General features: G+C 36.2%; 1 protein-coding gene across 3 annotated transcripts in view; it reads left to right on the top strand.

The window, feature by feature from the left end:
• Positions 1-25,962, top strand: part of TMEM161B (transmembrane protein 161B) — a 72,153-nt gene extending 46,191 nt beyond the window's left edge. For 2 of the 3 annotated variants that reach the window (XM_069590062.1, XM_069590060.1), the window contains 7 exons: positions 14,858-15,009; positions 15,422-15,482; positions 15,979-16,119; positions 18,753-18,866; positions 22,469-22,643; positions 23,904-24,000; positions 25,177-25,962. In XM_069590062.1, the coding sequence (XP_069446163.1) occupies positions 14,858-15,009; positions 15,422-15,482; positions 15,979-16,119; positions 18,753-18,866; positions 22,469-22,643; positions 23,904-24,000; positions 25,177-25,454 (1,018 nt within the window). In that variant the 3' untranslated portion in view covers positions 25,455-25,962. The remainder of the gene's footprint in view (positions 1-14,857; positions 15,010-15,421; positions 15,483-15,978; positions 16,120-18,752; positions 18,867-22,468; positions 22,644-23,903; positions 24,001-25,176) is intronic. The other variant, XM_069590061.1, reaches the window with a different exon arrangement.
• Positions 25,963-26,223: the final 261 nt, after the last annotated feature.

The following is a 26,223-nucleotide window of genomic DNA, read 5'->3' as shown; positions in this document are numbered from 1 at the left end:
TGTCATTACTTTTTTCATACTGTGAGTTTTTATATTCTCTGAAATATTGTTTATTATGATATATTCTTGATTTTGTTTCATTCTCTTTTGTTGCTATGACAAATTTATGTTAAAATACATATCTTGATACCCAGTTTTATTTAATGTGATACAGCCTTTAATGTCTACTTACCAGAGAAATTAGAAAAATGTACTTCTTAATAGCTATTCAAAGTATTGTTTATGTGAATAAATTTTTTACCTTTCATTTCACTCAGTAATGCCCCATAATGTGAGAGCAAAGGTCCTAAGCAGTCTTCAGCACTGAACTGGCTCTCCTCAGTTTGAAGTAGTGCACTTGCGGAAGGCTCCAGACAATAGCATCCCTGCAGGGATCTGGTCGCTGGCTGTCTCTCCATCCTAGGGAGGACAGAAAGTGGTGAAGGGCTTTATAATCCAAGCTATTTTCTGCCAACTTTGACCCTCCTCAAAGCGGGTAGGGAAGAAGAAGGAAAGTAGAATTGTATATATGCTTGGGTACATGATTTTCTTTCGAATGTGTAGCATGTGAGAAAATGACCTGCTACCTTCAGTGGCATGCAGGAAACCAGAATTAAATGCCTGATATCCAGATTAACTCCAAAGAAGAGTCTGTTAATAGCCTTTTATCTTAGTTATAACATATCTGGTATGCCTTTCACACCCTATGAACAGTCTAACTGCAGTGACCTCTGTCTGGCTTCTCTTTATTTTCTTATTGTATGTGCCTACTTATTAGTCAAACACATGTCTCCATTGATTACATAGGACAATGGCTCCACTTAATTCCAGAGTCACACATACATCAGTCGATTCAGAAATTCTCTGCAGTTGTTACTGATGAAATAGCCTTTGTTAAAATGGTCTGCAAATTAGACCCATATAACTTAAATAATTGGTTCACTTCAAAGTGAGGAAGAAAACTGTCTTAACTTTTGTGCTTATTTTCCTTCTTATCAGTTTCTATTTGACATTCTTGTGTTGGACAACAATTATAATATTTACAGAATCTTGAAAGTTTTGAAAAACAAAAGAATGATTTTTTAAAAATATGTGACACTCAAATCTTGAGCCCTGGAACTTAAAACTGGTTCATCTCTTGTCAGCTCTGCTTTCTTCTTCAACTGAGACGTACACGCATCTAAGCTATCACACCTACCTCCAGTCTTCCTCCAAAGCCCATATTAATCCTCAGCTCTACACTCTTGCCAGTTTGTAATTCTAACCACAATTTATCCAAGGCTGTATGTTCTACTTCCATTTATGCCAAGTTTATGTTATGTAGAAGATAAAGGGTAAAGAAAGCCTTATAATGAGGATGGAGCAGTTGTAGTAATTGTCTTTCCTATATGATGACCCTTGAAGTTTTAGTTGCTGGAGAAATGTCCACTGATTTCATAATATGAAGGATATATTTTCATTAAAGAATAAGAGAAAAGTATAAAGGTAAAAATGGTGCTTGCAGAATTCGAAGATCCTTTGGTAGAAATAAAACTTTTAAAAATTAAAATATTGTACAATTGATGGTTTTTTTAAAAAAACCTTTTCTTATGAATAAGCTGTATTGCAGAGTAATACTGAGTCAATTACGTGAATTTAAGTGAGAAGAAAGCTGTTCTACAAAGAATGGTAAAGCTTCTCAGTAGTCCTGTTATATTTGGTTAAAGAACTGGATCATTAGTCACATTTCCACAGAGCTTGTATTTTATAGTGTGGATGTTTTAAGGTACAAAACCCCATGATATAAATTTTTAAGACTGTGTTTTAAAATTGAATTTGCCTTGGTTGCCAGACATGCAGATTTTATGCAAATCAGAAAGTTGTGAATGGTTTAAATTGAAATAAATTCTTAGGTTTTCTGTGTTAAATATCCAGTTCTGTATGTAGATTTGTAAACTAAAGGTCTACAGATTGAATGCTATACTTGTTTGCTATAGGAAATAGACAACTGCAACAAAGTAGTATGACTTAGTCACCACTTCTGAATTCCTTAAATGACTCTAAATTATTCTGTACAAAAATGTTCTGCCTTAGATTAATAGGAAAAATGAAACACTAAACCTTGCAGTGAACTGTGTAAGATATCATGTTTCCCAGTGAAAAAGGAACAGACTCAGGGTACTTGTTTTGTCTTGAAAATTTGGACAATACATAGTTTGTCAAAACCTGATTCTTTAACAAACTTGGAGATTTTCTATGACATTTATACTGTCAAATTCTTTCAGCTAGGAAATGGTAGTTTTTCTTATGAATCTAAAAATATAAGGCTAACTGTCATTGTTTTGCTTTATTTTAATCAGAAGATTAGTTAATAGTTTTTTGTTGTTTGCTTTTTTTTTTTTTTTAAGCCAATATCTTTATGCTTTCAAAAATCTGGTCATCATTTTTCCGCAGTCTGATTAAGTTGAGGCTGGCTGTAAACTATTTTATAGGATGGGTTTAAAGTTGCATAATAGTTTTTGGCTTTTATTTATCTGAGAATTTTAGGTTCGTTTCTTTTCTCTTTAACTAAAATAAAGTTAATTGAAGCTTTGTCTCTGAAGAAAATATGAAAAACTGTTTTAGTTAAAAATTTATCGAAATTTTGTTGTTTTTTTTAAACATTTGAAGATACGATCAGGTTATTATAAGAGGATTTTATTTGGTAGCTCTTAAGGATTATTACTTTACTTAATTTAGTTTTTAATATGTTCTATAGCAGAACCTTAGTATAGTTTCTCGATTTCTCTACAGCAAGAATGCAAAGTATGATGTGATTTTTGAGTATTTTGTTTGCCTTTTCTTATGGAAAACTAGATGTGATAAGTTTACTCATTTGAATAGGAAAAAACATTAGGTTATTGTTAGTGTTCCCCAACAATATAATCTTTCACAGATTAGGAAAACTTTGCGTGTACATGCAAATTGCTTACAGTGGAAATGTGATCTATTTTTAAAAGATAATCACACATTTTGTGAAAAACTTGAGAAACATCTGTGAAAACCTCTCTGTTTATTCCTTTGGATACTGTGCAATAGATTTGTGTATTGGCAAAAAAAACTAGCAACATTTCGTATCAGAATATGATTTCTTGGTATTTCTTTCCGTCTCAAAAGAGCATCTAAATATATTGTTTAATAACAATATGAGGCTAGGGTGTAGGATACATTTTCTTAATCCGAGAATTGGGTCTTGAAGGTGTAAATTAAGTTAAAACATGGTAGTACTTTAACACATCTATGTTATTAAAGCTGTTATCCTAGATGAGAGAAATTCACCATTTTTAAAACAAAAAATAAGCCTGTTCCCTATTTGAAAGCTCTTATCTCCAGCTTAAAGATGTGTCTATTGAAAATACTTCCTACTAAGTAAATCTTCCAACCTGCCCTTGATATTTCTTTTCTGTTCTTGTTTTTGTATCAGTATCTATAAATTACGGCCTAATTACAGTATGAAAAATGTTGACATTAAATTAGAAGTTTAAAAATATCCAGCACATGATAGCAAAAATGTATTCCATCCGTAACTGGACATGGAACAACAGACTGGTTCCAATTAGGAGAAGGAGAACGTCGAGGCTGTATATTGTCACTCTGCTTAATATTGTCACCCTGCTTATTTAACTTCTATGCAGAGTACATCATGAGAAACGCTGGGCTGGAAGAAGCACAAGCTGGAATCAAGATTGCCAGGAGAAATATCAATAACCTCAGATATGCAGATGACACCACCCTTATGGCAGAAAGTGAAGAGGAACTAAAAAGCCTCTTGATGAAAGTGAAAGAGGAAAGATGACTTAAAGCTCAACATTCAGAAAACGAAAATCATGGCATCTGGTCCCATCACTTCATGGGTAATAGATGGGGAAACAGTGGAAATGGTGTCAGACTTTATTTTTTTGGGCTCCAAAATCACTGCAGATGGTGATTGCAGCCATGATATTAAAAGATGCTTACTCCTTGGAAGGAAAGTTATGACCAACCTAGATCGCATATTCAAAAGCAGAGACATTCCTTTGCCAACAAAGGTCCGTCTAGTCAAGGCTATGGTTTTCCCAGTGGTCATGTATGGATGTGAGAGTTGGACTGTGAAGAAAGCTGAGCACCGAAGAATTGATGCTTTTGAACTGTGGTGTTGGAGAAGACTCTTGAAAGTCCCTTGGACTGCAAGGAGATCTAACCAGTCCATCCTAAAGGAGATCAACCCTGGGATTTCTTTGGAGGGACTGATGCTGAAGCTGAAACTCCAGTACTTTGGCTACCTCATGCAAAGAGTTGAGTCATTGGAAAAGACTGATGCTGGGAGGGATTGGGGGCAGGAGGAGAAGGGGACAACTTAGGATGAGATGGCTGGATGGCATCACCGACTCAATGGACGTGAGTCTGAGTGAACTCCGGGAGTTGGTGATGGACAGGGAGGCCTGGTGTGCTGCGATTCATGTGGTCGCAAAGAGTCGGACACGACTGAGCAACTGAACTGAATGGGACCGGATGCCATGATTTTCGTTTTCTGAATGTTGAGCTTTAAGCCAACTTTTTCACTCTCCTCTTTCACTTTCATCAAGAGGCTTTTTAGTTCCTCTTCAGTTTCGGCCATAAGGGTGGTGGTGTCATCTGCATATCTGAGGTGATTGATATTTCTCCCAGCAATCTTGATTCCAGTTTGTGCTTCTTCCAGCCCAGCGTTTCTCATGGTGTACTCTGCATGAAAGTAAAATAATCAGGGCGACAGTATACAGCCTTGATGTTCTCCATGTCCTATTTGGAACCAGTCTGTTGTTCCATGTCCAATTCTAACTGTCGCTTCCTGACCTGCATATAGGTTTCTCAAGAGGTAGGTCAGGTGGTCTGGTATTCCCATCTCTTTCAGAATTTTCCACAGTTGACTGTGATCCACACAGTCAAAGGCTTTGGCATAGTCAATAAAGCAGAAATAGACATTTTTCTTCATGGCAAATAGATGTGGAAACAGTGGGTGACTTTATTTTTCTGGGCTCCAAAATCACTGCAGATGGTGACTGCAGCCATGAAATTAAAAGATACTTACTCCTTGGAAGAAAAGTTATGACCAACGTAGATAGCATATTCAAAAGCAGAGATATTACTTTGCCGACTAAGGTCCATCTAGTCAAGGCTATGGTTTTTCCTGTGGTCATGTATGCATGTGAGAGTTGGACTATGAAGAAGGCTGAGCACCGAAGAAGTGATGCTTTTGAACTGTGGTGTTGGAGAAGACTCTTGAGATTCCCTTGGACTGCAAGGAGATCCAACCAGTCCATCCTAAAGGAAATCAGTCCTGAATATTCATTGGAAGGACTGATGTTGAAGCTGAAACTCCAGTACTTTGGCCACCTGATGAGAGGAGCAGACTCATTGGAAAAGACTCTGATGCTGGGAGGGATTGGGGGCAGGAGGAGAAGGGGACGACAGCGGATGAGATGGTTGGATGGCATCAATGACTCAATGAACATGGGTTTGGGTGAACTCCAGGAGTTGGTGATGGACAGGGAGGCCTGACGTGCTGTAGTTCTTGGGGTCGCAGAGAGTCAGACGTGACTGAACTGAACATTCTGTTTATTTCAGAAATGAAGATCTTATAAAGCAAAATAAGCTAGCATTTAAAGGAGGTGTTCCATTCAGGTAGAACTCAGGGGTTAATTAAGAGGCTCTTTAGTTCCTCTTCACTTTATGCCATTAGAGTGGTATCATCTGCATGTCTGATGTTATTGATATTTCTCGGCAATCTTGATTCCAGCTTGAGCTTCTTCCAGCCTGGTATTTTGCATGATGTACTCTGCATATAAGTTACATAAGCAAAATGCTCATACACAGCCTTGTCGTACTCCTTTCCCAATTTTGAACCAGTCTGCTGTTCTATGTCCAGTTCTAAGTATTGCTTCTTGACAGATTTCTTAGGAAACAGGTAATTTGGACTGATATTCCCATCTCTAAGAATTTTCCACAATTTATTGTGATCACACAGTCAAAGGCTTTACACTTAGGAGATTGTAAATACACTGTTCTGATTTAAATGGAGGCTTGTGAACTATTGAATGAAAGCTTGAACCTTTGGCCCTAGGCAGAGCATGGTATTTTACATCAGAATATTTGTTTGTGTGTTTACATTATGGGTTATGGAAAGGTTTTGTTCCAATATGGGGCTCAATAAGTAACCGGTTTGAAGATTTATCTAGTATGAATTCTGGGTGTAGGCATTATAACATTTTAGGTGTTTGAGGTATAGGGTTGTATTAACATTTTAACAATATATGATTATACTTCCCACCTGAATTTGATTGCATCTAATTTTGTTTTTTCTTCCTTTAGCATTGACATACCTTATAAGTTGTTTAATAATTCTATGGTATCAAAATTTGGCAGTAGGTATAATCTTTGAAAAATTTCTTTTTGGTCATTTGATATCACTTCTGGCTGAAGATGTTATTTTGCTTTTTAGTGTAAGTGAAGGAGTTTGAAATTGTCTTCTTTATAGACTCTAGTATCCATTTTCAGTAAAAATGAAGCAATGTTTTTCCAACCTAGACTTGGGGCCCCCCAGGCAATGAGAGAAATCATAGCTAAGCCTCAGAAGCATTTTTTTTTGTGTGGTGTTTGGAGTTTTTATGTTGTGATTTTAAATATTGCTCCTTTTCCCTTATTATCTCCTTATATGTAAGCCCTTCTTTAGAATGCCAAGAAAGAGATGGACCCATAGTGTTTGATACTAATAAAATGAACCACTAGCTTTGTTTGTTTTATTTTTAAGTTGTGGCGAAGAGATAGATAAGGAGCATGGGATTCAGAATATCCTGGAGAGAAAAGTTTGAGCATCTATTTTCTGGGATGTCTTTACCACTTTTTTTTTTTAATTAGTTGACTGTGTCAGGTCTTAGTTGCAGCACACAGGATCTTAGTTTCGTGATGCAGGATCCTTCGTGCAGTGCGGGCTCCAGAATATTTAGGCTCAGTAGTTGTGGCAGGCAGCCTCTGCTGTTGGCACGTGGGGCCTTGCTTCCCCAGCCAGGCATTGGTAGGTGGATTCTCAGCCCCTGGGCCACCCGGGAAGTCCCATGTCTCCACTTTTAAACAGTGTTTCATCTTTCATAAAACTCCATCTTGCATGTTAAAAGTTAGATGAAGTTTAAGACTTGTGAAATTGTTCTTAACTTGCTATCTTAGAAAACTGGGTACTTCACTTTGTTATAAGAAAAGCTACACTTTGCATGAGGGAAAGATCCTGTAGTCCTCTGTTTAAAAATTAGATATTTTCCCTTTGTTATTTGCTTTCATATTTTTTACACTTAACCTGGCTTCAACTCTTACTGAAGTGATTTATATCACTTCTTAATCATAAGTAAAATTAAGTTGTGCTTTAAAGTTACATAATTTTAAAAATAATTGTGTATAGACTCTTATAATGCTGGTCTCTCCTCTGAGGAGTTCAGAATATTAACCAGGGAAGTCTTAACTTTGTAGTTTTTCTTTATTAATTGAATTACCAAAAAAATCAATCATAATGTAAATTTAAACTGCAGTGTTTATTACTTTAGTTAATTAGAAAATTTGGAATAGGAAACTATTCCAAGAGCTTAGATTATGCAAGAGGGCTTAGAGTTATGCTTTGTAACCTTTTTTCCTACCTGCACTCACAGCTAACTCCTCTTAGAAGCATCTTCCATTACAGACAATATATCTTCACCCAGGTTAATGGGATGGGTTTGCACTGAGGGTGGGGCACGTCCTGCCTTTATCTCCTCTAGCTGGAACTGGTGTTTACTGTCATTTTCTTCCTGGATACCTAATCTTCCTAATTTTTTTTCCCCCTCTAGAGTCTTTCCACTTTAAGCAACTGTAGACCTATCAGTGTCTTTCATGTAAGAGCATAACTGCAAGAACTCTGAAATGAATGATATTCTAATTGAAAAGGAGAAAAAATAGTAATAGGATGTGTATGCAATGATTAAGTTATAGAGAAGTTTTAGAAGTTCACTTAATCTTTAAATGACATGGAAACCAAATGTGCTTTGTTAAATACCCATTAATCATTTTAATTGAAATTAACATCCTATCAATTTGACAACCTTGCTTAGGCTTAATGTAACAAAATCATGCAACTTCTACAGTGATGCAGTATACTCTTGGTGCTTATAAATGATTTAGTAGCTATTAGCCAAAATAGGAAGAGGATTGACAACTATGTTTAGGGAAAACTTATATAATAATGTTAGATGATTTAAGAAAGCATTTTGAAGGAATAGCACAGAATTCTACGTTACAAAGTAAGAACTAGAGTGTAAATATTACTCTTTAAATTCTTACTGTAATTTGCAAAGATTGTTAGTTTTGCAGATATATAAGACTTGTAAATTTATTTCCCTTATTAGAAAATAATTTGGCTTCCCTTTTCTCCTAATGTTCAGTATCATAGAAAAACTGACATCTGTTATTATGAGGTTTAGCCTCTTTAGTACGGTTTGAGATATCTGTGTATTGATTTATAACCAAGAATACTGCAGAGTTAAATTGAGCAAGACTGTCAGGGCGCTGAGTATTTGGTTGGGGAACTAATGTAAACCAGTGGCATTTGCTTGTTTATTAGTTTTAATTTTTACTTTAAAGAAGTAATTGGCTCAAATACTTGACCATTATACATACATATAACCTGAGTTATGGTGAACATAAGACATTTAGAATGAAAGTAATGTGCCTGGTAGATGTCTTCAGAAGGTATATGCTGGAGCTCTACAGTATATGTATTTCTGATTATATGTGTCCTAAAACATGTATTTGTTATTACAAAGTTGAGATCTTTTTAATCAAAAAGTTCAGAAGTTGTCATCTAGCTTTTCATGCGTGGTTTTCTCTTGTCTTAAAAGGAAATCAGGTATTTCATAGAATGTAGCACTGTAACTAATATCTTTATAATAGTCTGTAAGGAAATATATTAAAAAGTTGAAATAAGGACTTCTTGGTTCCCCAGTGGCTTAGACTCTGGACGTCCACTGCAGAGGGCGCAGGTTCAATCTCTAGTCCAGAAAGTTCCACATGCCATGTAGTATGGCCAAAAATGAGTTCAGATAAATTGTTAAGACTGCAGTTTTTAGATGGTACCTCCAACTTACATATAGATTGTATTCTGAAATGCTTGGAAATAAAATAATCTTTTAAGAAAAATAATGCTAAAAAGGCATTTCCTCCCAGATTAGCCCATGAAAGTTCATTTGATCTGTAACTAGCACACATGGCCATGTTATTTTTCAAAGAAAATAATGCTTTTGCTAGTAAGTAGTTAGGAAAATAAATCTGAGCAAGTGTTTATCTTGAATCATGGTATTTGAGAAAAAGTAAGAGAAGTTCATGTGAAAGGAAGATTAGCTAGAGTGGAATTAACCGAGGTGTGAACAGTGAAAGTTGGGAGAGGGGATAATACTGCCTGAAAAAGTGACTCGGGTGGTTATTAGTGATGCTTCCCATCACACACTTCTGAAGGGTTGATTGCCCCAGGAATAGATGGATAAAAATGAGCTAGTCTTGTACTTCACTTTTTTTTTTGACATTTAAAAGGGGGAACTGTCTTCTAAATAAGCTTTAAGAATACAAAGCCTAAGCCTTTAAATTTAGAACATCCTTTAAATTTATAACCCCGAGTGGTAAATAATTTATATTTTTGTTATTACCACTGATGAAAACAGATCTTAGAGTAAAACTTCTTCTTTGTTGTTTTTCACTTTGAGTATATTATCCCAGAGAGTTGTTGGTCTTTACTGTTGTTGTTCAATCTCTAAGTTGTGTCTGACTCTTTGCGACCCATGGACTATATAGCACACCAGACTCTTCTGTCCTTCACTTTCTCCCAGTGTTTGCTCAAACTCATGTCCATTGAGTCAGTGATGCCATCCAACCGTCTCATCTTCTGTCGCCCCCTTCTCGTCCTCAGTCTTTCCCAGCATAGGGTCTTTTCCAGTGAGTTGGCGCTTTGCATCACGTGGCCAGAGTAGTGGAGCTTCAGCTTCAGCACCAGTCCTTCCAGTGAATATTCAGGGTGGATTTCCTTTGGGATTGACTGGTTTTAATCTTTTTGCAGTGCTAGGAACTCTCAAGTCTTCTACAGTACCACAATTCGCAAGCATGAATTCTTTCACATTCAGCCAACTCTCACATCTGCACATGACTATTAGAAGAACCATAAGTTTCACTGTACAGACCTTTGTAGGCAAAGTGATATCTCTGCTTCGTGACTGCAGTCACAATCTGCAGTAATTTTGGAGTCCAAGAAAATAAAATCTGTCACTGTTTTCACTTTTTCTCCATCTGTTTGCCATTAAGTGTTGGGACTGGCTTGCTAGCATGTGTAATGAGCGCAATTGTGTGGTAGTTTGAAGATTCTTTGACATTGCCCTTCATTGGGACTGGGATGAAAACTGACCTTTTCCAGTCCTGTGGCCACTGCTGGGTTTTCCAAATATGCTGACATACTGAGTGCAGCACGTTAGCATTATCATCTTTTAGAATTTTGAATAGCTCAGTTGGAATTCTGTCACCTCCACTAGCTTTTTTCGTAGTAATGCTTCTGAAGGCCCACTTCGACTTCACACTCCAGGATGTCCTAGATGAGTGGCCACATGGTGGTTATCCGGGTCATTAAGACCTTTTTAGTATAGTTCTTTGTGTTATTGCCACCTCTTCTTGATCTCTTCTGCTTCCGTTAGTTCCTTACCTTTTCTGTACTTTCTCATGTCCATCCTTGGATGAAATAAATGTCCCCTGCACTGTGTGCTTATTTGCTCAGTTGTGTCTGACTCTTTGTGACCTTGCGGACTGTAGCCTGCCAGGTGCCTCTGTCCATGGGGATTCTCCAGGCTAGAATATTGGAATGGGTTACCATCCCCTCCAGGGGATCTTCCCACCCCAGGGATCGAACCCAGGTCTCCCGCATTGCAGGTGGATTCTTTACTGTGTAAGCCATCAGGGAAGCCCTCTAAGAGCTGTAATAATGGTAATTATAGAGGAGCTAATACATATTCTTATGTTCACCGTAACTCAGGTTATATATATGTATAATGATCAAGTGTTTGAACCCTGGATATCTCCCAATTTAAAGGTCTATTAAAGCATAGAATTAATACTGTTTCAGCTTACCTGGATTACCGTGTAAAACATTATTTCTATGGCAGAATTTGTTATTGTTTAAGTACCTGCTTTATTTTGGGGGGCTCCAGTATTACTGCAGATGGTGACGGCAGCCATGAAATTAAAAGATGCTTACTTCTTGGAAGAAAAGTTATAGCCAACCTAGACAGACTATTAAAAAGCAGAGACATTACTTTGCCAACAGAGGTCCGTCTAGTCAAGGCTATGGTTTTTCCAGTAGTCATGTATGGATTTGAGAGTTGGACTATAAAGAAAGTTGAGCAGTGAAGAACTGATGCTTTTGAACTGTGGTGTTGGAGAAGACCCTTGAGAGTCCCTTGGACTGCAAGGAGATCCAACCAGTCCATCCTAAAGGAAATCAATCCTGAATATTCATTGAAAGGACTGATGTTGAAGCTGAAACTCCAATACTTTGGCCACCTGATGTGAAGAACTGACTCTGAAAAGACCCTGATGCTGGGAAAGATTGAAGGCTTGAGGAGAAGGGGATGACAGAGGATGAGATGGTTGTATGGCATCACTGACTCAATGGACATGAGTTTGAATAAACTCTGGGAGTTGGTGATGGACAGGGAGGCCTGGCGTGCTGCAGTCCATGGGTTCACAAAGAATCAGACACGACTGAGCAACTGAACTGAACTGAAGTACCTACTATGTGCCAGTCACTTTTTGGTGCTCCATCTGAGCAGTGAACAAGAGACAAGAATTACTGATACGAAGTTTACATTCTAGCAGAGATTTATTTCAACTTGCATTTGGAAAATCAAAAAAATCACCTGTCTTTATTACCTTCAGGTTGGCTTACTTAGGGTAGATGCCCATAGCTAGAGCAGCTGGGACTCTATTTACGTTTATATCCAGTATCCTAGGTAGGATCCTAATGGAGAATGGGTAGTAACTATATTAGCATATTTTGAATAGAATCAAAGTACAGCTTCCTTTTAAAGTGGAAGGACAAGGGTCCTTATACTTGCTTATCTGATCCTGAATAAGAATTCTTCTGACTATGAGAATGTTTGAACAAACCATTTACTGCTGCCAAGGCAGCTCTATTTTTAAAATGATTTCATGTGTTATTGCTAAACTATCCTGTACCGTAGGTGCTTTAAGCATTTCCATAGACACAGTATACAAAATTGTTAGCTGAATGTACTCTGGATCCAGGCAACTTAGATTTAAATCCCAGCTGCCTCTAATCTAGCTGTATGATCTTGGTCAAGTGTGTGCATGCAGTCACATCAGTCATGTCTGACTCTTTGTGACCCCATGGACTGTAGCCCACCAGGCACCTCTGTCCATGAAATTCTCTAGGCAAGAATGCTGGAGTGGATATGTATATACCTCATCTTCTTTATCCATTCCTCTGTCCATGGGATCACAAAGAGTCAGACCTGACTGATGTGACTTTGCATGTATGCACGCACCTGCCCAAGATTATGCAGCTAATCCCTTATCAGTCATATCATTTGCAAATATTTTCTCCCAGTCTCTGTGTTGTCTTTTTGTTTATTGTTTCCTTTGCTGTGCAAAAGCTTTTCAGTTTTAAGTAGGTCCTGTTTGTTTATTTTTGCTTTTATTTCCATTATTCTGGAATGTGGATTAAAAAAGATTTTGCTGTGATTTATGTCTGAGAGTGTTCTGCCTATGTTTTACTCTAATAGTTTTATAGTGCCCAACTAATGTTTAGGTCTTTAATCCATTTTGAGCTTATTTTTGTGTATGCAGTTAAGGAATGTTTTAATTTCATTCTTTTACATGTGGCTGTCCAGTTTTCCCAGCACCATTTGTTGAAGAGACTGTCTTTCCACATTTGTATGGTCTTGCCTCCTTTGTCATAGATTAGTTGGCTTTTTTGGTGCATGGGCTTATTTCTGGGTGTTCTGTCCTGTTCCATTGACTCCGTATTTCTGTTTTTGTGCCAGTACTATCCTGTTTTGATGATTGTAGCTTTGTAGTATAGTCTGAAGTCAGGGAGCGTGATTGTTCCAGCTCCGTTTTCCTTTTCAAGATTGCTTTGACTATTCAGGGTCTTCTTTGTCTCCATGCAGATTTTGAGATTTTTTTTTGTTATAGTTCTCAAGAAGATGTGTGAATACACCCCCCCCCCAACACACACACAATGGAATATTACTCAGCCCTTAAAAAGAGTGAAAAAAGACTGTTTGCAGCAACATGGATGGACCTAGAGAGTGTCATACTGAATGAGTGAAGTAAGACGGAGAAGGAGAAATATCATATGACATTCTTTATATGTGGAATCGAAAAAGAAATTATAGAAATGAACTTACAAAACAGAGACTCATGGACTTAGAAAACAAACTCATGGTTGCTGTGGGGAGGACATAGTTAAGCACTTTGGAAAGGTAACATACACACTGCTCTATTTAAAGTGGATAACCAGCAAAAACCTATTGTATAGCGCATGGAACTTTGCTCAATGTTATGTGCCAGCCTGGGTGGGAAGGAGAATGGATACGTGTGTGTGTGTGTGTGGCTGAGTCCCTTCACTGTTCACCTTAAACTATCACATTGTTCATTTGTGATAATGCTATAATTAATTGGGATTAACTGCTATACCCCAATACAAAATGTTTTTGGTGTTAAAAAATAAAAATAAAAACATGCTAAAGTGGATTTCCACACCCTTTTCCAGGGAATCTTCCCAACCCAGGGATCAAACCCTTGTCTCTTATGTCTCCTGTATTGTCAGGTGGGTTCTTTACCACTGGCACCACCGGAGAAGTATGAACCTGTCTGCCACATTTTTTTTTAATCTGGAAAAGTAGTGATAATAGTTGGCTAATGTAGGGATGAAATGAAATAATTGCTAATGCTTAGCACTTGGCAAGTACTAAATGACAGCTGTTATTATTTTTCATGCTTGACATATAATTTACGTTAAAGTTGCTTTTCTAGATTTTTTGGCCAAACAACTTATTTTGTTGGGTGGGTTTATGCTTTCCAGGAGAACAATTTGATATAACAGAAATCTGGATTCTAGCTGTGAATCATCCACTGATTGATCTTGATTAATTAAGAGGGAGTTCAGATAAAATAATGTATTTAGTATTTTCATATAAAATTTAAATATTTTAAAATAGGTGAGCATGTTGAGTCTTTGGTTGATTTTGAGTACTCAACAGAAACCTGTTTTTTGTTTCATTGTAGTGTGAAATGGTGATCCCAGATGCTCAGTTTTTGTACCGAAGCTTACCAATGACTGTTACAAAAATTTTTTGTAGTTCTCAAAGTTTAAATTAGTGGATGATTTACAGATAATTCCTGTGTTGTGTGTTTAATTCTAAATATAAACAACTTGACAATCACACCCAATAAAAAGAAGTTCCCTAAGATGCTTTTCATGTCACCAAGACCCTATTTCATAAAATTATTGTAATAACCTCCTACTGAATTTGAGTTAGAGAAACTGGAAATACATTGTTTTCCTAATTACAGTGTAGTATATGTGCATGCTTTATTTTAAAATGTTACAAACTTCTCTTAGATTTGCTTTGTTTTTATTTTCTGAAAGACTAATCAGATTTTCATTAGTTTTTCACTTCTTCCAAAAGACACCTTGTAGAGAAATATTGTAGAATCAAAATGAATGTTGTAATCAAATTTTATTGGAGTTCAGGTCCTGTAAAGATGGTTGTGTTTAACTTCCACAAAGTTATTTGTTGTTTTTCCTGAACTTTTCCTTTTGCAGCAAAGTTCTATTTTCATTAACTACACACTATTTTAAAGTAGAAGATGGTGGTGAAAGATCAGTCTGTGTTACCTTTGGATTTTTTTTCTTTGTGAAAGCAATGGCTGTCTTGATTGTAACAGAAAACTATCTGGAATTCGGACTTGAAACAGGTAATAATTTAATATAAGTTCTTAAAATTAGGTTTATATTCTGAAATGTTCTAAATAACCTTTATTATTCTTAAGGTGTTTTTTTTTTAGCTAAGTTTTTCCTAGCTTTTTCCAAAAATGCTCTCCCCTCCTCATTTTTTCCTTAAATAAGTGTTTCTAATGCTAATGTTTACTCACATAGATAAAGATGCAGATTTTAATGCAAATTATATGGAATGTATATATATCAAAGGGATGTTTTCAAAGGCTATTTCTCCTAATAACTAAATTTTATTGCATTATGACATACTAATTAGCACATAAAAGAGCTAAGCTTGTCACTTCAGAATTTAAGATACTCTAGCATTTTATTTCCAAAGAAAGATTCTGTATTTTACTCCTATGATAAGAGTAAATTTTCTTCCCCCTACAGGGTTTACAAATTTTTCAGACAGTGCGATGCAGTTTCTTGAAAAGCAAGGTTTAGAATCTCAGTAAGTTTTTTTAAAATTAAGTATTATTCAAGTTAAATTTTTCCATTTTTAGTAAAATAGCACTTACTGTAAGTAGTTCTTTGTTTTTAATCAGTGAAAAGAATTCTTTTTTAAGTAGGACTGTCTCTTTTAGCAATATCCTCATATTTTTTACATTTGTATAAACAGTATCTTTTATAGAATTCGGATTTGAATTTGCTCTTATTTAACTTAATTCCTCTTCCATCAGACAGTAAATGAAATTCATGAGTCACATTATTTTTTTGCCGAATATGTAGGTAATATTGTTAAAAGTGTTGCTTAAGAGATGTCTGATTAAGTTCATAATTCACTAAAATCCCTTATAGTGGTGGAATAAAGAACTGTCTTTCTGTAGGAGTTTACTTTGTATTACTTGTATTATTGTGACTTATAAAGTAATTAATTAGAAGAAAAGAAAAATTCTAGAAGGTTCACTTCAAAAACTTACCAGCTTTTTTAAAAATTTTAATTTTAGGGGTCCTGTTTCAAAACTTACTTTCAAATTTTTCCTGGCTATTTTCTGTTCACTCATTGGGGCTTTTTTGACATTTCCTGGATTACGGCTGGCTCAAATGCATCTGGATGCCCTGAATTTGGCAACAGAAAAAATTACACAGTAAGCGGAAAATGTACATAAGCACATGCAGATAAATATATGTTTTCCATCTTAATGAAGGTATATTATTGTAATGAAATCATAAATTATTGTATTGAAAATAATAACCATTTGATGTCACACTGCTTCCTCTTTCTACTATAAGCAAGTTTCTTCCATTCTTTTCTAAACTTTAAGTCCTGTATAAGAAAAAAGCACTAATTATTAAATTTCTTTTCTTCCTGTTAAAATGGAAATATTAATATTTATGTTCTTTTGAACTCAGAGTTCAATGTTTATGATATCATAATCTCTACCACTGATCTGAGGATCTATGGGAATTTCTTTAAATTAGAATTTTCAAGTTAAAAGTACTTATTTACATTTCATATAAATGATTTGATTTAACCTAATTTTGTATTTAAAGCATTTTATTTTAAAATGTTTTGAAATTAAATCTGTGCACATAAGAAATGTTTGTTTTCTTTATATTACTGACCTGTTTGTAAGCTTATTTTACTTTGGGATTACTAATACTGTATAGTGTTAAATTACAGTTTGCTATTTTAGTTTTCAAATACAGAAAAATTGTATTTGAATCTCTACATGTAAGTCAGAGCCCACTTACTATATTCTTTGTGATTGTCAGAGATTCTTTTCTTGGTGTAGACACCTTGGCAGAGGAACAGATTTTTATCTTCATCATTTCATATCCAGATCCAAATTTCCAAATCCTCTTTTTGTTTTGCAGTAGAAGCCCAAGTTGGGAATATTCCATTTTTATATATGTATATATAGGCATTAAGTTTCTCTGAATAGTCATTTTCCTAACATTTCTGCTCTTTAAAAACCTACATTTAATGATGCTGATTCTCTGTCTTTTCACGTTCTTCTCTCTCCTACCTCTGTCATTTTCCTTTATTTTAATTTTGAAAATGTTTCTGTGTTTTTCCTCTCCTCCCTTTTTTCCTGCATATGCTTTGTGTGTGTTTACTTATTCTCACCTCCTAGTACACACTCCTTCATTCCTCTTTTCCGCTCCTTTTACTCAGCATGCTCTTGGCTACATCCTGCTTTTCTCCCACCATCCGTCTCTCTAATGGCTTCTTTTAAAACAAAACCTGGTTCTCCCCCTCCTCTCTACACACACACACTTCAGTCCACTAACCCCAGTGTTATGATTTAAATAAGCTGAAAGGGTGGGTGGAGGGGAGCCCTTCACCAGCTACTGAAACCGCTGTGGGCTGCTCCTTGATACTAGAGTGTTCCCTAGCAACACTGCATACCTAATACTGCTGCTTTCTTCCCCCGCACCCGATGGTTTACCCAGGCTCTGGGATGAAAGAATCACTTTATGAAAACATTTAAAGCATTTAGTGGTAGTTTGGGATTGGAGACACTGAGGGTTGGGTGGGGGTGGGGGGCACATTTTCTTTTCCTTCTCAGAAAAATGTAGCTTTTTCCAATTTTTCCCTTTGGGAATCTGGAGTTTTATTTTCCGTGTATTACAAACGGCCCCTCACACACACACATTGTGTTGTAGCACTCTGCCCGGATACAGGGTGTGGCGAGCTAGTTTTGTAGTGAGGGCAGCAGACTGGCGCAAAGAGCTGCGTTCTTGTCACCCGGGGCCAGGCAGTAGTACTCGCTTCAGGGCCAGAGTTCCGCCTCTCCCTGGTCAGGTAGGTCTTCATGGTTTCCTGAGCCAGCCGCTTACTCTCAGAAATCACTATCACTTGCACTGCACTGGTATTTTAAAGTGTGTGCGTGTGTGTGTGTATTTTAAACCCTGCAGTTTAGTCTCTCTTCCTCGCATGGTTTGTAATGAAAACAGTACATGGTAATAGTCTGAAGAACGTCTTTCTGAAACAAGGACAGTCTTTTATCAGTCATCTGTCTCTGTAGGGTACAGACTTGGGGCAACAGTTAAGAATGACGTTGCATCTCACACCTGAAACCTTTTGCTGTATTGGGTATATTGCCTTGTGGGAGTATCGTGAATTTCTCCTGGTTTGTATAGGATAGGGAAATTCATTTCAGATACATTCATAATTCTTCAAGAAGAAATAAAAATGTGAATCATTTATGATTTAACAATTAATTAAAACATTATACATGATCATTACAAATGCAATGGCTTCCACCTGCCATATCCCATCTGGTATTTTGGACCTTGTAATAGGTCTCTTATTTGTAAGTAATCAGAAGCTGCTTTGTGTCTGCTGGACTGAAAAATATCAGAAGATGACTCTTATCCTGAAAATCCACTGGATTCATTGATTAGAGAATCATTTAAATACCAGTGTATTAAATCAGGGATACAGTAGGAGATTGTTAAAGAACCCTAGAGTGGGAGTGAACAGATTTAGATTTTAGTGCATAATCTCTTTCTCACCTGTAATATTACCATGTGCAAATCGTTTAACTTTCCTCAATCTAAATGTTCTCATCTGAAACATTAAAATAATAAGGTGTTTTTATAAGGGCTCAAATTAGTGTTGAGTGATAATGATTAATATAATGGTGGCAACAATACCTTAATATAGAATACTGAAATTAAAGTTCCTACCTTCATTTTTTAAGTTCCAAGTTTCTGTAGTTTATTAGTGTATTTTGCTTCTGGATTTTTATGTTTATTTCTTACATACTTTCAGAACATTACTTCATATCAACTTCTTGGCACCTCTGTTTATGGTTCTGCTCTGGGTAAAACCCATCACCAAAGACTACATTATGAACCCACCATTGGGTAAAGAAAGTGTCCCTTTGTAAGTATGGGTATTTGGGGGCTAATTTTTATTTTATTATATAATCAAAACTTTTCTGAAATGTTTTTTACTGTGTTCATGTTTTTAATTATAATATTAAGAGTGTATTTTTAAAACATTAATAGAAATGTTTTAAAATATCATAAAATGGAAATTACAGGTCATCATTTAAACTTTTGGTGATCTTCAGTATGATTGTGAATTATTATTACTCTGCACTTATATTATCTTATACAGTTGTAAGTTTTTCTGCTTTTTCACTTGATGTCCAGTTGATATCTGAGATTTTTCTCTTTTTTTTTGATAGCACTTGTTTTTAAGACACTTCGTACATTTCTGTTATTTTTTCTTAATTGTGAAAATTATAAAGGGAAAATTTTATAAATGAAAGTTCATATATTCAGCCCCTTAAGAGTTATTAATATTTTCCATATTCAGTTTTTTGTTTTATTTTTTGATAAAGTATCTTTTCAAGTAAACCAGAAGCATAACATTTTTACCCCTAAGAACTTCAGTATGCCTCTCTAAAAAATAAAGATATTTTTCTACATGACAGTGTTGTCATACCTATCAAAATTAAAAATAAAGCCTTAACATTATTATCTAATAGCAGGCCTTATTCCCCAATTAGACAACTGTACTTTAACAGGAGAAGAAGAAAATAAACAGTTTATTAAAAGGCATTAGTAACTGTACTTGATATGTTAGCTCATTAGCCTTATGGAACTATTAGAGTAATAAAAAGATTCAGGCAGAGCTGGTTCAAACCCCAGTTCTGATCCTCACTAAAGCTGTCACTTGAGGGAGATTATTTAGCTTCACTGAGCCTCTGTTTCCCCATCTGGAAAATGAAGATAATAGTATCTACCTCACAAGGTTATCATTGGAATTAAATGAAAGAACACATGTAATGCAACTGGCTAGAAGTAAGTGCTTAATAATTGTTCCTTCCACTGCTTTGCCTTATCAAAATTAAAATAGAAAAACTTGGCTAGTCATTGATTCCACAGTATGCATTTTACATTATGCATTTCTTTTAGACCCTGGTACAGATTTGTGTTGGAATAAGTATAGAATCAGTGATGACCATGTTTTTTTTTGTTTAACACTTAACCTTATTGAACTAAGAAAGTATACTTTGAAGTCATAACATTTTTTCCCCACATAAGTAAGCTTTAATGGTAATTTCAACTTGACAGGTTCACTCTGAGTATTTAAAAGTTAATCCTAAGGATTGTAGGGTTCTAGACTAAGATAGAGAATCTGCCTGCAGTGCAATGTGGATGACCCAGGTTTGATCCCTGGGTCGGGAAAATCCCTTGGAAAAGGGAATGTCAACCCACTCCAGTATTCTTACTTGGTAAATGATGGAAACAAAATTATAGTCTTATCTGTGCTCCATTTTATTCCTTTTTTATTTGTTAGATAATTACATTAAGTGATTAGACAGCAGTGGTTTTCAATTTTTGTTTAAAATCCAAAGCCCATGTGGTAGATTGAGAAAGAACGGCTGCCCATTAACCCAGGTCCTTTGTCTGTCACATGGAGTAAATGGTTGGTCAAAGGCCTTTATTTGTAGTGAGAGGCAAAAATGGTGAGAACGTAGTTTCCACCCAGAAATGTATTTAAACTCATCCATCCATGTGTTCTGCTTGGGCCTCAAGAAATGAAATGCAGGCAGAGTCCATGTGTGCTTATAACCTCTTAAGAACACCAAAAGAGAACCTGTACAGTGATACCTAGAATGTCTTCTAGAATTTGGAGGAATTTCTTCTGCCTTTTCTTTACCTGCATATTTTGCCCCAGCTCAGACTCTTTCCTGAGATACCCTATCATATCAACTGACCAAATCCTTAGGAAGTTAAGTAAGCAATCTGAATTAGAGGTACTAATTAGGTAACTATTAGTAGAACTGTAAGGAGAAGGCAATGGCACCTCACTCCAGTGCTCTTGCCTGGAAAATCCCATGGACGGAGGAGCCTGGTAGGCTGCAGTCAGTCCCTGGGGTCGCTAAGAGTCAGACACGACTGAGCGACTTCACTTTCACTTTTCACTTTCATGCATTGGAGAAGGAAATGACAACCCACTCCAGTGTTCTTGCCTGGAGAATCCCAGGGACTGGGGAGCCTGGTAGGCTACGGTCTATGGGGTTGCACAGAGTCGGACACGACTGAAGTGACTTAGCAGCAGAACTGTTACCTAAATCCTGAACTCCTCGTAAACAGGGCACATATTTTTTGATTCACTGCCTCGTACCATTCCCTTCATTTCTATTACCTGCCATCCTCAAAGTGTATATACTAGCTGTCTTCAGAACTCTACCAGCCAAGCCCCCTGGTTGCACCACACCAGGGAGCACAGTATTGTCTGTAGGCCCTGGAAGGGTTCAAGGCTGTGGACTGTCCTAAATCTTTGTGTACTCTCATTCTCACATGACTGATGCTTTAATCTTATTGTTTATTATAATGTAAATGTATTGATAAAAGTTTGCCTTTATGCTTGCTAACCAATGTGCATTTCTCATGGCCTTGTAAAAAGGAAACCAGTAAAGAGCATGCATAATAAAGCCTTTGCTCCATCCCTCTATCACCTCTGTTTCATAAGTAGTTCAACCAAAACTGTATCCTTTCTCATCTTCTCTGCCTTTTCTGTTTCCTGTACTGTTTTTCAACTTTATTTCCACAGGCAGCTTTTTCTGTATTGTAGTTTTAGTCCCTTTCCTAGGTGCTTACACTGGACGGAAGACGGGGATGATAATAGAGCCCATTTTGGAACAAAGTGTTGGTTTTATATCTCTTCCCACTCATTCTTCTTTATAGCCATCCAGTCTACCCTCATAGTCTTTAAGAATTTGGGGGAGACACTTGTAAGTTCCACATCCTGTCTGGCAGATCACTAGACACATTTCAACAGTCACATGTTTAACTACCTGATAGTACTAGAAATTTGAATAGAGCCAGGCTCGGTATAAGCATTGTCTTCAAATTACAATGTTATCTTTTATCTAAGCAGAAACCATGGTCTTTTATAAATGTTAAACCCCTAAAGGACATCAGAGTTTACCTCTTCTTTCTAAAGTTCTTTAAAGAGCATCTGATTTTATTGTATTATATCAGAATTCTTGATCCCAGTCAGGAATTCAGCAGAGTGAAAGATCCTACTCAGGTGTTTATGTGATCAAACAAAGCTGTAGCCAGAAACAGATGGGTTGTTAACTCAATAGTTCACGGGCAAGCTCCTGGGGTTTCCTTCCTTCTTTCTTGTAGTCTCCAGTTTAAGAACTCCCAACTTCCCTTTTTGCTTAGAGTCATTCCCCTACCCCCACGCTGGGAGGATGGATAGAGAAAGGAATCCCAAATATTGCTCTACTTTTTTCTTTTAGACTTATCTGGTACTTCTTCGTTTCATGATGCATTTATTTGTTATGCAAATGAAAGTATCCTGTAAGTCTGTGATAGAGTGGGACACTTCATGTCTCCAGTTGTAACCAAGTCTAGATTTACTTGTATTAAATATCTTATCCAGTGAACATTAACACATAGAACTAGCATGCTAGCATTTTTTGGTCTTTGAGAGCACCATATCAACTTTTTGATCTGTAGAATGACAGAAGCTACGTTCGATACTCTGCGACTCTGGTTAATAATCGTGCTCTGTGCTTTGCGGTTGGCCATGATGCGTAGTCACCTGCAAGCTTACTTAAACTTAGCCCAGAAATGTGTGGATCAAATGAAGAAAGAAGCAGGGCGAATAAGCACAGTTGAGCTTCAGAAAATGGTAAGTTTTACACTGTTGCCAAAATGAAAAATAGCAAATACTGATGGCGCTAGCAGTAAAGAACCCACCTGCCAGTGCAGGAGACCTAGGTTTGAACCTGGGTCAGGAAGATCCCCTGGAGGAAGGCATGGCAACCCACTCCAGTGTTCTTACCTGGAGAATCCCATGGACAGAGGAGCCTGGCGTGTTGCAAAGGATCGCATGGGGTTGCAAAGGATCGGACACGACTGAAGCGACTTAGCACGCACATGCACAAAAATAAAAGTGTTTGATTTCCTTCAGTAGTAGTTTCATTCCATGATATTCTTATTATGAACAGATAGAATAATCTTAAACTGACAGATGTCAGAGACATTGATCTGATTTTGGTGTTAGGTGAAGAAAGGGTCTCAGTTCCCCTTCCTGCCTTAAGTACTTTTAAGTATCAGACAGTTTGGGTTACAAAGCTGTGGTATATCTACGTTTGCTAAATGGGACTCCCCTAACTGATCTGAAAGACATCACAGTATATTGTATAGCTTTTGTGACTTAAAGAATAGGAAATACTAGTTTTAGTGACTAAATGTATTCCTTTTAACGTTAATCCAAGTACTTGAACATGGAACATAAATTTTAACTTAATGGAGAGCCCAGAGAAGGAACGTGCTAGGAATCCATCCACCGATGTAATGAACTAGACCCACAAGCTGATCAAGTCTTTTTAAAGAAACATGGTGTCAGATCCTCTTTTGTTTTTTTACTCTGGAATTTCATCTTGACTCTGTCAAGATTCAAATAACTTTTTATGTTTTACCTTTCATGTATTTTCATACTTTGAATTTTACTTCAGTCTAATGTAAATAGGGATTAATATTTTTATTTATGAGGGGGTTATGTTCCTCTATGACTTTTATTGTTATTTACTTTGATATTTTAGGTGTCTTCAGAAATTTTAGCATTTTGTTTTATATTTGAAATAAGTGAATATATGCCATTTGAATTTCACTGATTTTGTTTCTCTAATTTGTATTAATCACTTAACAATTTTTAAGGGATTTAATGCTTTTTTCACATTTTAAAGAATCTTCAAACTGAGCCTTTCTGAAGTCAGTCTGGGGGCGTTTATAATGAAGTACAAATTTATTTCCAGTTAGCTTTCTTCCCATGGAAGGATTATTTATCTTTTAAGCGATTCAGTTTGATGATTCAAAAGTTTGATACAAAAGTTTAACTCATTCATAACATATCAGCTGTGTTAGAAACTTAAAAATGTTGTTCCAGGTCGCTCGAGTCTTTTATTACCTTTGTGTCATTGCGCTGCAGTATGTGGCTCCTCTGGTCATGCTGCTTCACACAACCCTGCTTTTGAAAACTCTAGGTAGGCATATCCTGGCAGCTGGGAAGCTCATTGCTCTACTTTCTACCTGTAATTCATAATGTTTTCTGTTACCTACAAAGAAATATGCCTCTTAAAATTGATTCTGTCTTTAGAAGTTTTACGAGGAAACATGGGAACCTTTAAGCTCTAGAAGTTGATTCATTGATTTATCTTCTTGATTTTGAAAATCAAAATCAAGATTATAAAGATTTTGAAAATCTTTATAATGTTAAAAGAATTGTTTGCTAAAGGTTAATTCTGAGTAACTTGAGTAAGCACTTTTTAGTCTTAATATTTTGTATTTTAGAATTGTGTTAGTGTATAATGTTTAAATTATTATGAGGTACTTTTAAATTTATGAATTGGATCTTTTGGTGGGTTCTACTTCAGATAACTTAACTTGGATAGAGTAAGATTTCTCAGTTGCAGAACAAAGTTCTTCTATAAGTCTATTCACTAAACAATCAAGCCCCTCTGTGGTGTTACTCAAGAATTATCTATTACCGAGTTGAGTATTTCTTTGCTTAGATCTGGCAGTCTGCCAGTGTAGGGGTTTTAGAAGCCCAAGAGAATTGAAAGCATTGTTGCGTGGACTTATAGATACTGTAGAGCTGATGACAGATGTAAATACTCTTTCAGGAATCTATGGAAAAGAGTGGCTCATTGGTGAATTATATGACTCATATCCTATCAACTAGGAAAGTGTATGATGAAAAAATTTCTGGAAGCTATTAATAGTCTCTCACATTGGGATCATAGATAGTTTCTGAGAAAGAAATTACTCTGATATTCTAGAGGTAGAAAAGATTCTAAGAAGTTACAGAATCTGTTCTGTCGCTCCAGTAGAGGTAGTTGATTCATGCATTATACAGGGAAGAGAATGTTTTTGTTATTTTACCAGATTTTAATGCAGTTAATTAAAAATAAATTAGTTTTTGGCTTTTATGTGTAGTTCTACTGAGAAGGTTAGATTATAGTCTGGTCAAGTTAAGTGAATTTTCCCTAAATATGTAGAAAGCTTATTATTTTACTTTATTTTCAACATAAAATAATTTGTTGTGCCACTAAACTTCTTGTTCTTAATTTGAAATATAAGTTAAGGAATTTTTTTTTTTTTAATAAGAAGCTTTGGAATTACTTACTCTTCACATTTTATTTGCATCTTTAATTCTCTAGGTAATCATTCCTGGGGGATTTATCCAGAATCTATGTCTGCCTTGCCGGTGGATAATAGTCTACCCTCCAGTTCTGTTCACTCTGAATTACCATCTGCTGATGGGAAGATGAAGGTAACTGTTACACAAATAACAGTGGCACTGAGCAGCTTAAAAAACATTTTCACTCCTCTGCTTTTTCGAGGACTGCTGTCTTTTCTGACCTGGTGGATTGCTGCTTGTCTCTTTTCTACAAGCCTTTTTGGGCTTTTCTATCACCAGTATCTCACTGTGGCATGAACCTCAGTTAACAAAAATGGATATCAAAGTCACGCTTTGAATTCAAATATCGTACCCTTGAAGGGCCAACTAAAACCAGAAGAAAGCAAATACAAAGGAAAGAAACCATATCAGAATATCTTGTTTTAAATACTTCCTCTGTATTCTCAGGGTGGATTAATGATATTAATATTTTAAATTATAGAATAGGTTGTTAACTGCTATACTATGGTGTTGAAATTTTAACTCCTCGCATTAAGGGATGTGAGAGGGCTATCTGCAGGTGTAATACTTCCGATGACCTTGGTTTACAGAAACCTCCATCAGTCTTTGAAACTTCTCATATGACTCCAGTTATTGATTGGTTCTGTTAATGGTATTAAGGTACTGTTGATATTCATAATAGCTGCCTATAGAACAATCTTCAAACTGAGCCATGCTTTAGGGGAGGAGAGGGAGTTAAAGTCACTTCTGTTGGTAATATACCAGTCACTCTTCAAACAGCAACAATGGCAAAATCCAACAGAAAGGAAGAAATAGCTACTGTATATTACAGTAAAGAAAGCTGCATAGAAATTTTAAATTAAATGGAGATGTACATGCTTAATATTTACAAGTACTGCTGCTTGAGAGTAGCGAGAGTATTGCTTTAAAATCCATTCTGTCCAACTTGAGGGATCTTTTAAATGATTGGCTACATGAACATTTGCAGTCTTGCCATTAGGTTTGGACCTCCCATATTTTATTTTATTCTATGATCCTAAGTATAGTTCTTTTTAATAGTCCAAAA

The sequence above is a fragment of the Ovis canadensis genome, chromosome 5 (genome assembly GCF_042477335.2).
Source record: "Ovis canadensis isolate MfBH-ARS-UI-01 breed Bighorn chromosome 5, ARS-UI_OviCan_v2, whole genome shotgun sequence".
Classification (NCBI taxonomy): Eukaryota; Metazoa; Chordata; class Mammalia; order Artiodactyla; family Bovidae; genus Ovis; species Ovis canadensis.
This window is presented reverse-complemented; position numbering and strand designations above follow the sequence as displayed.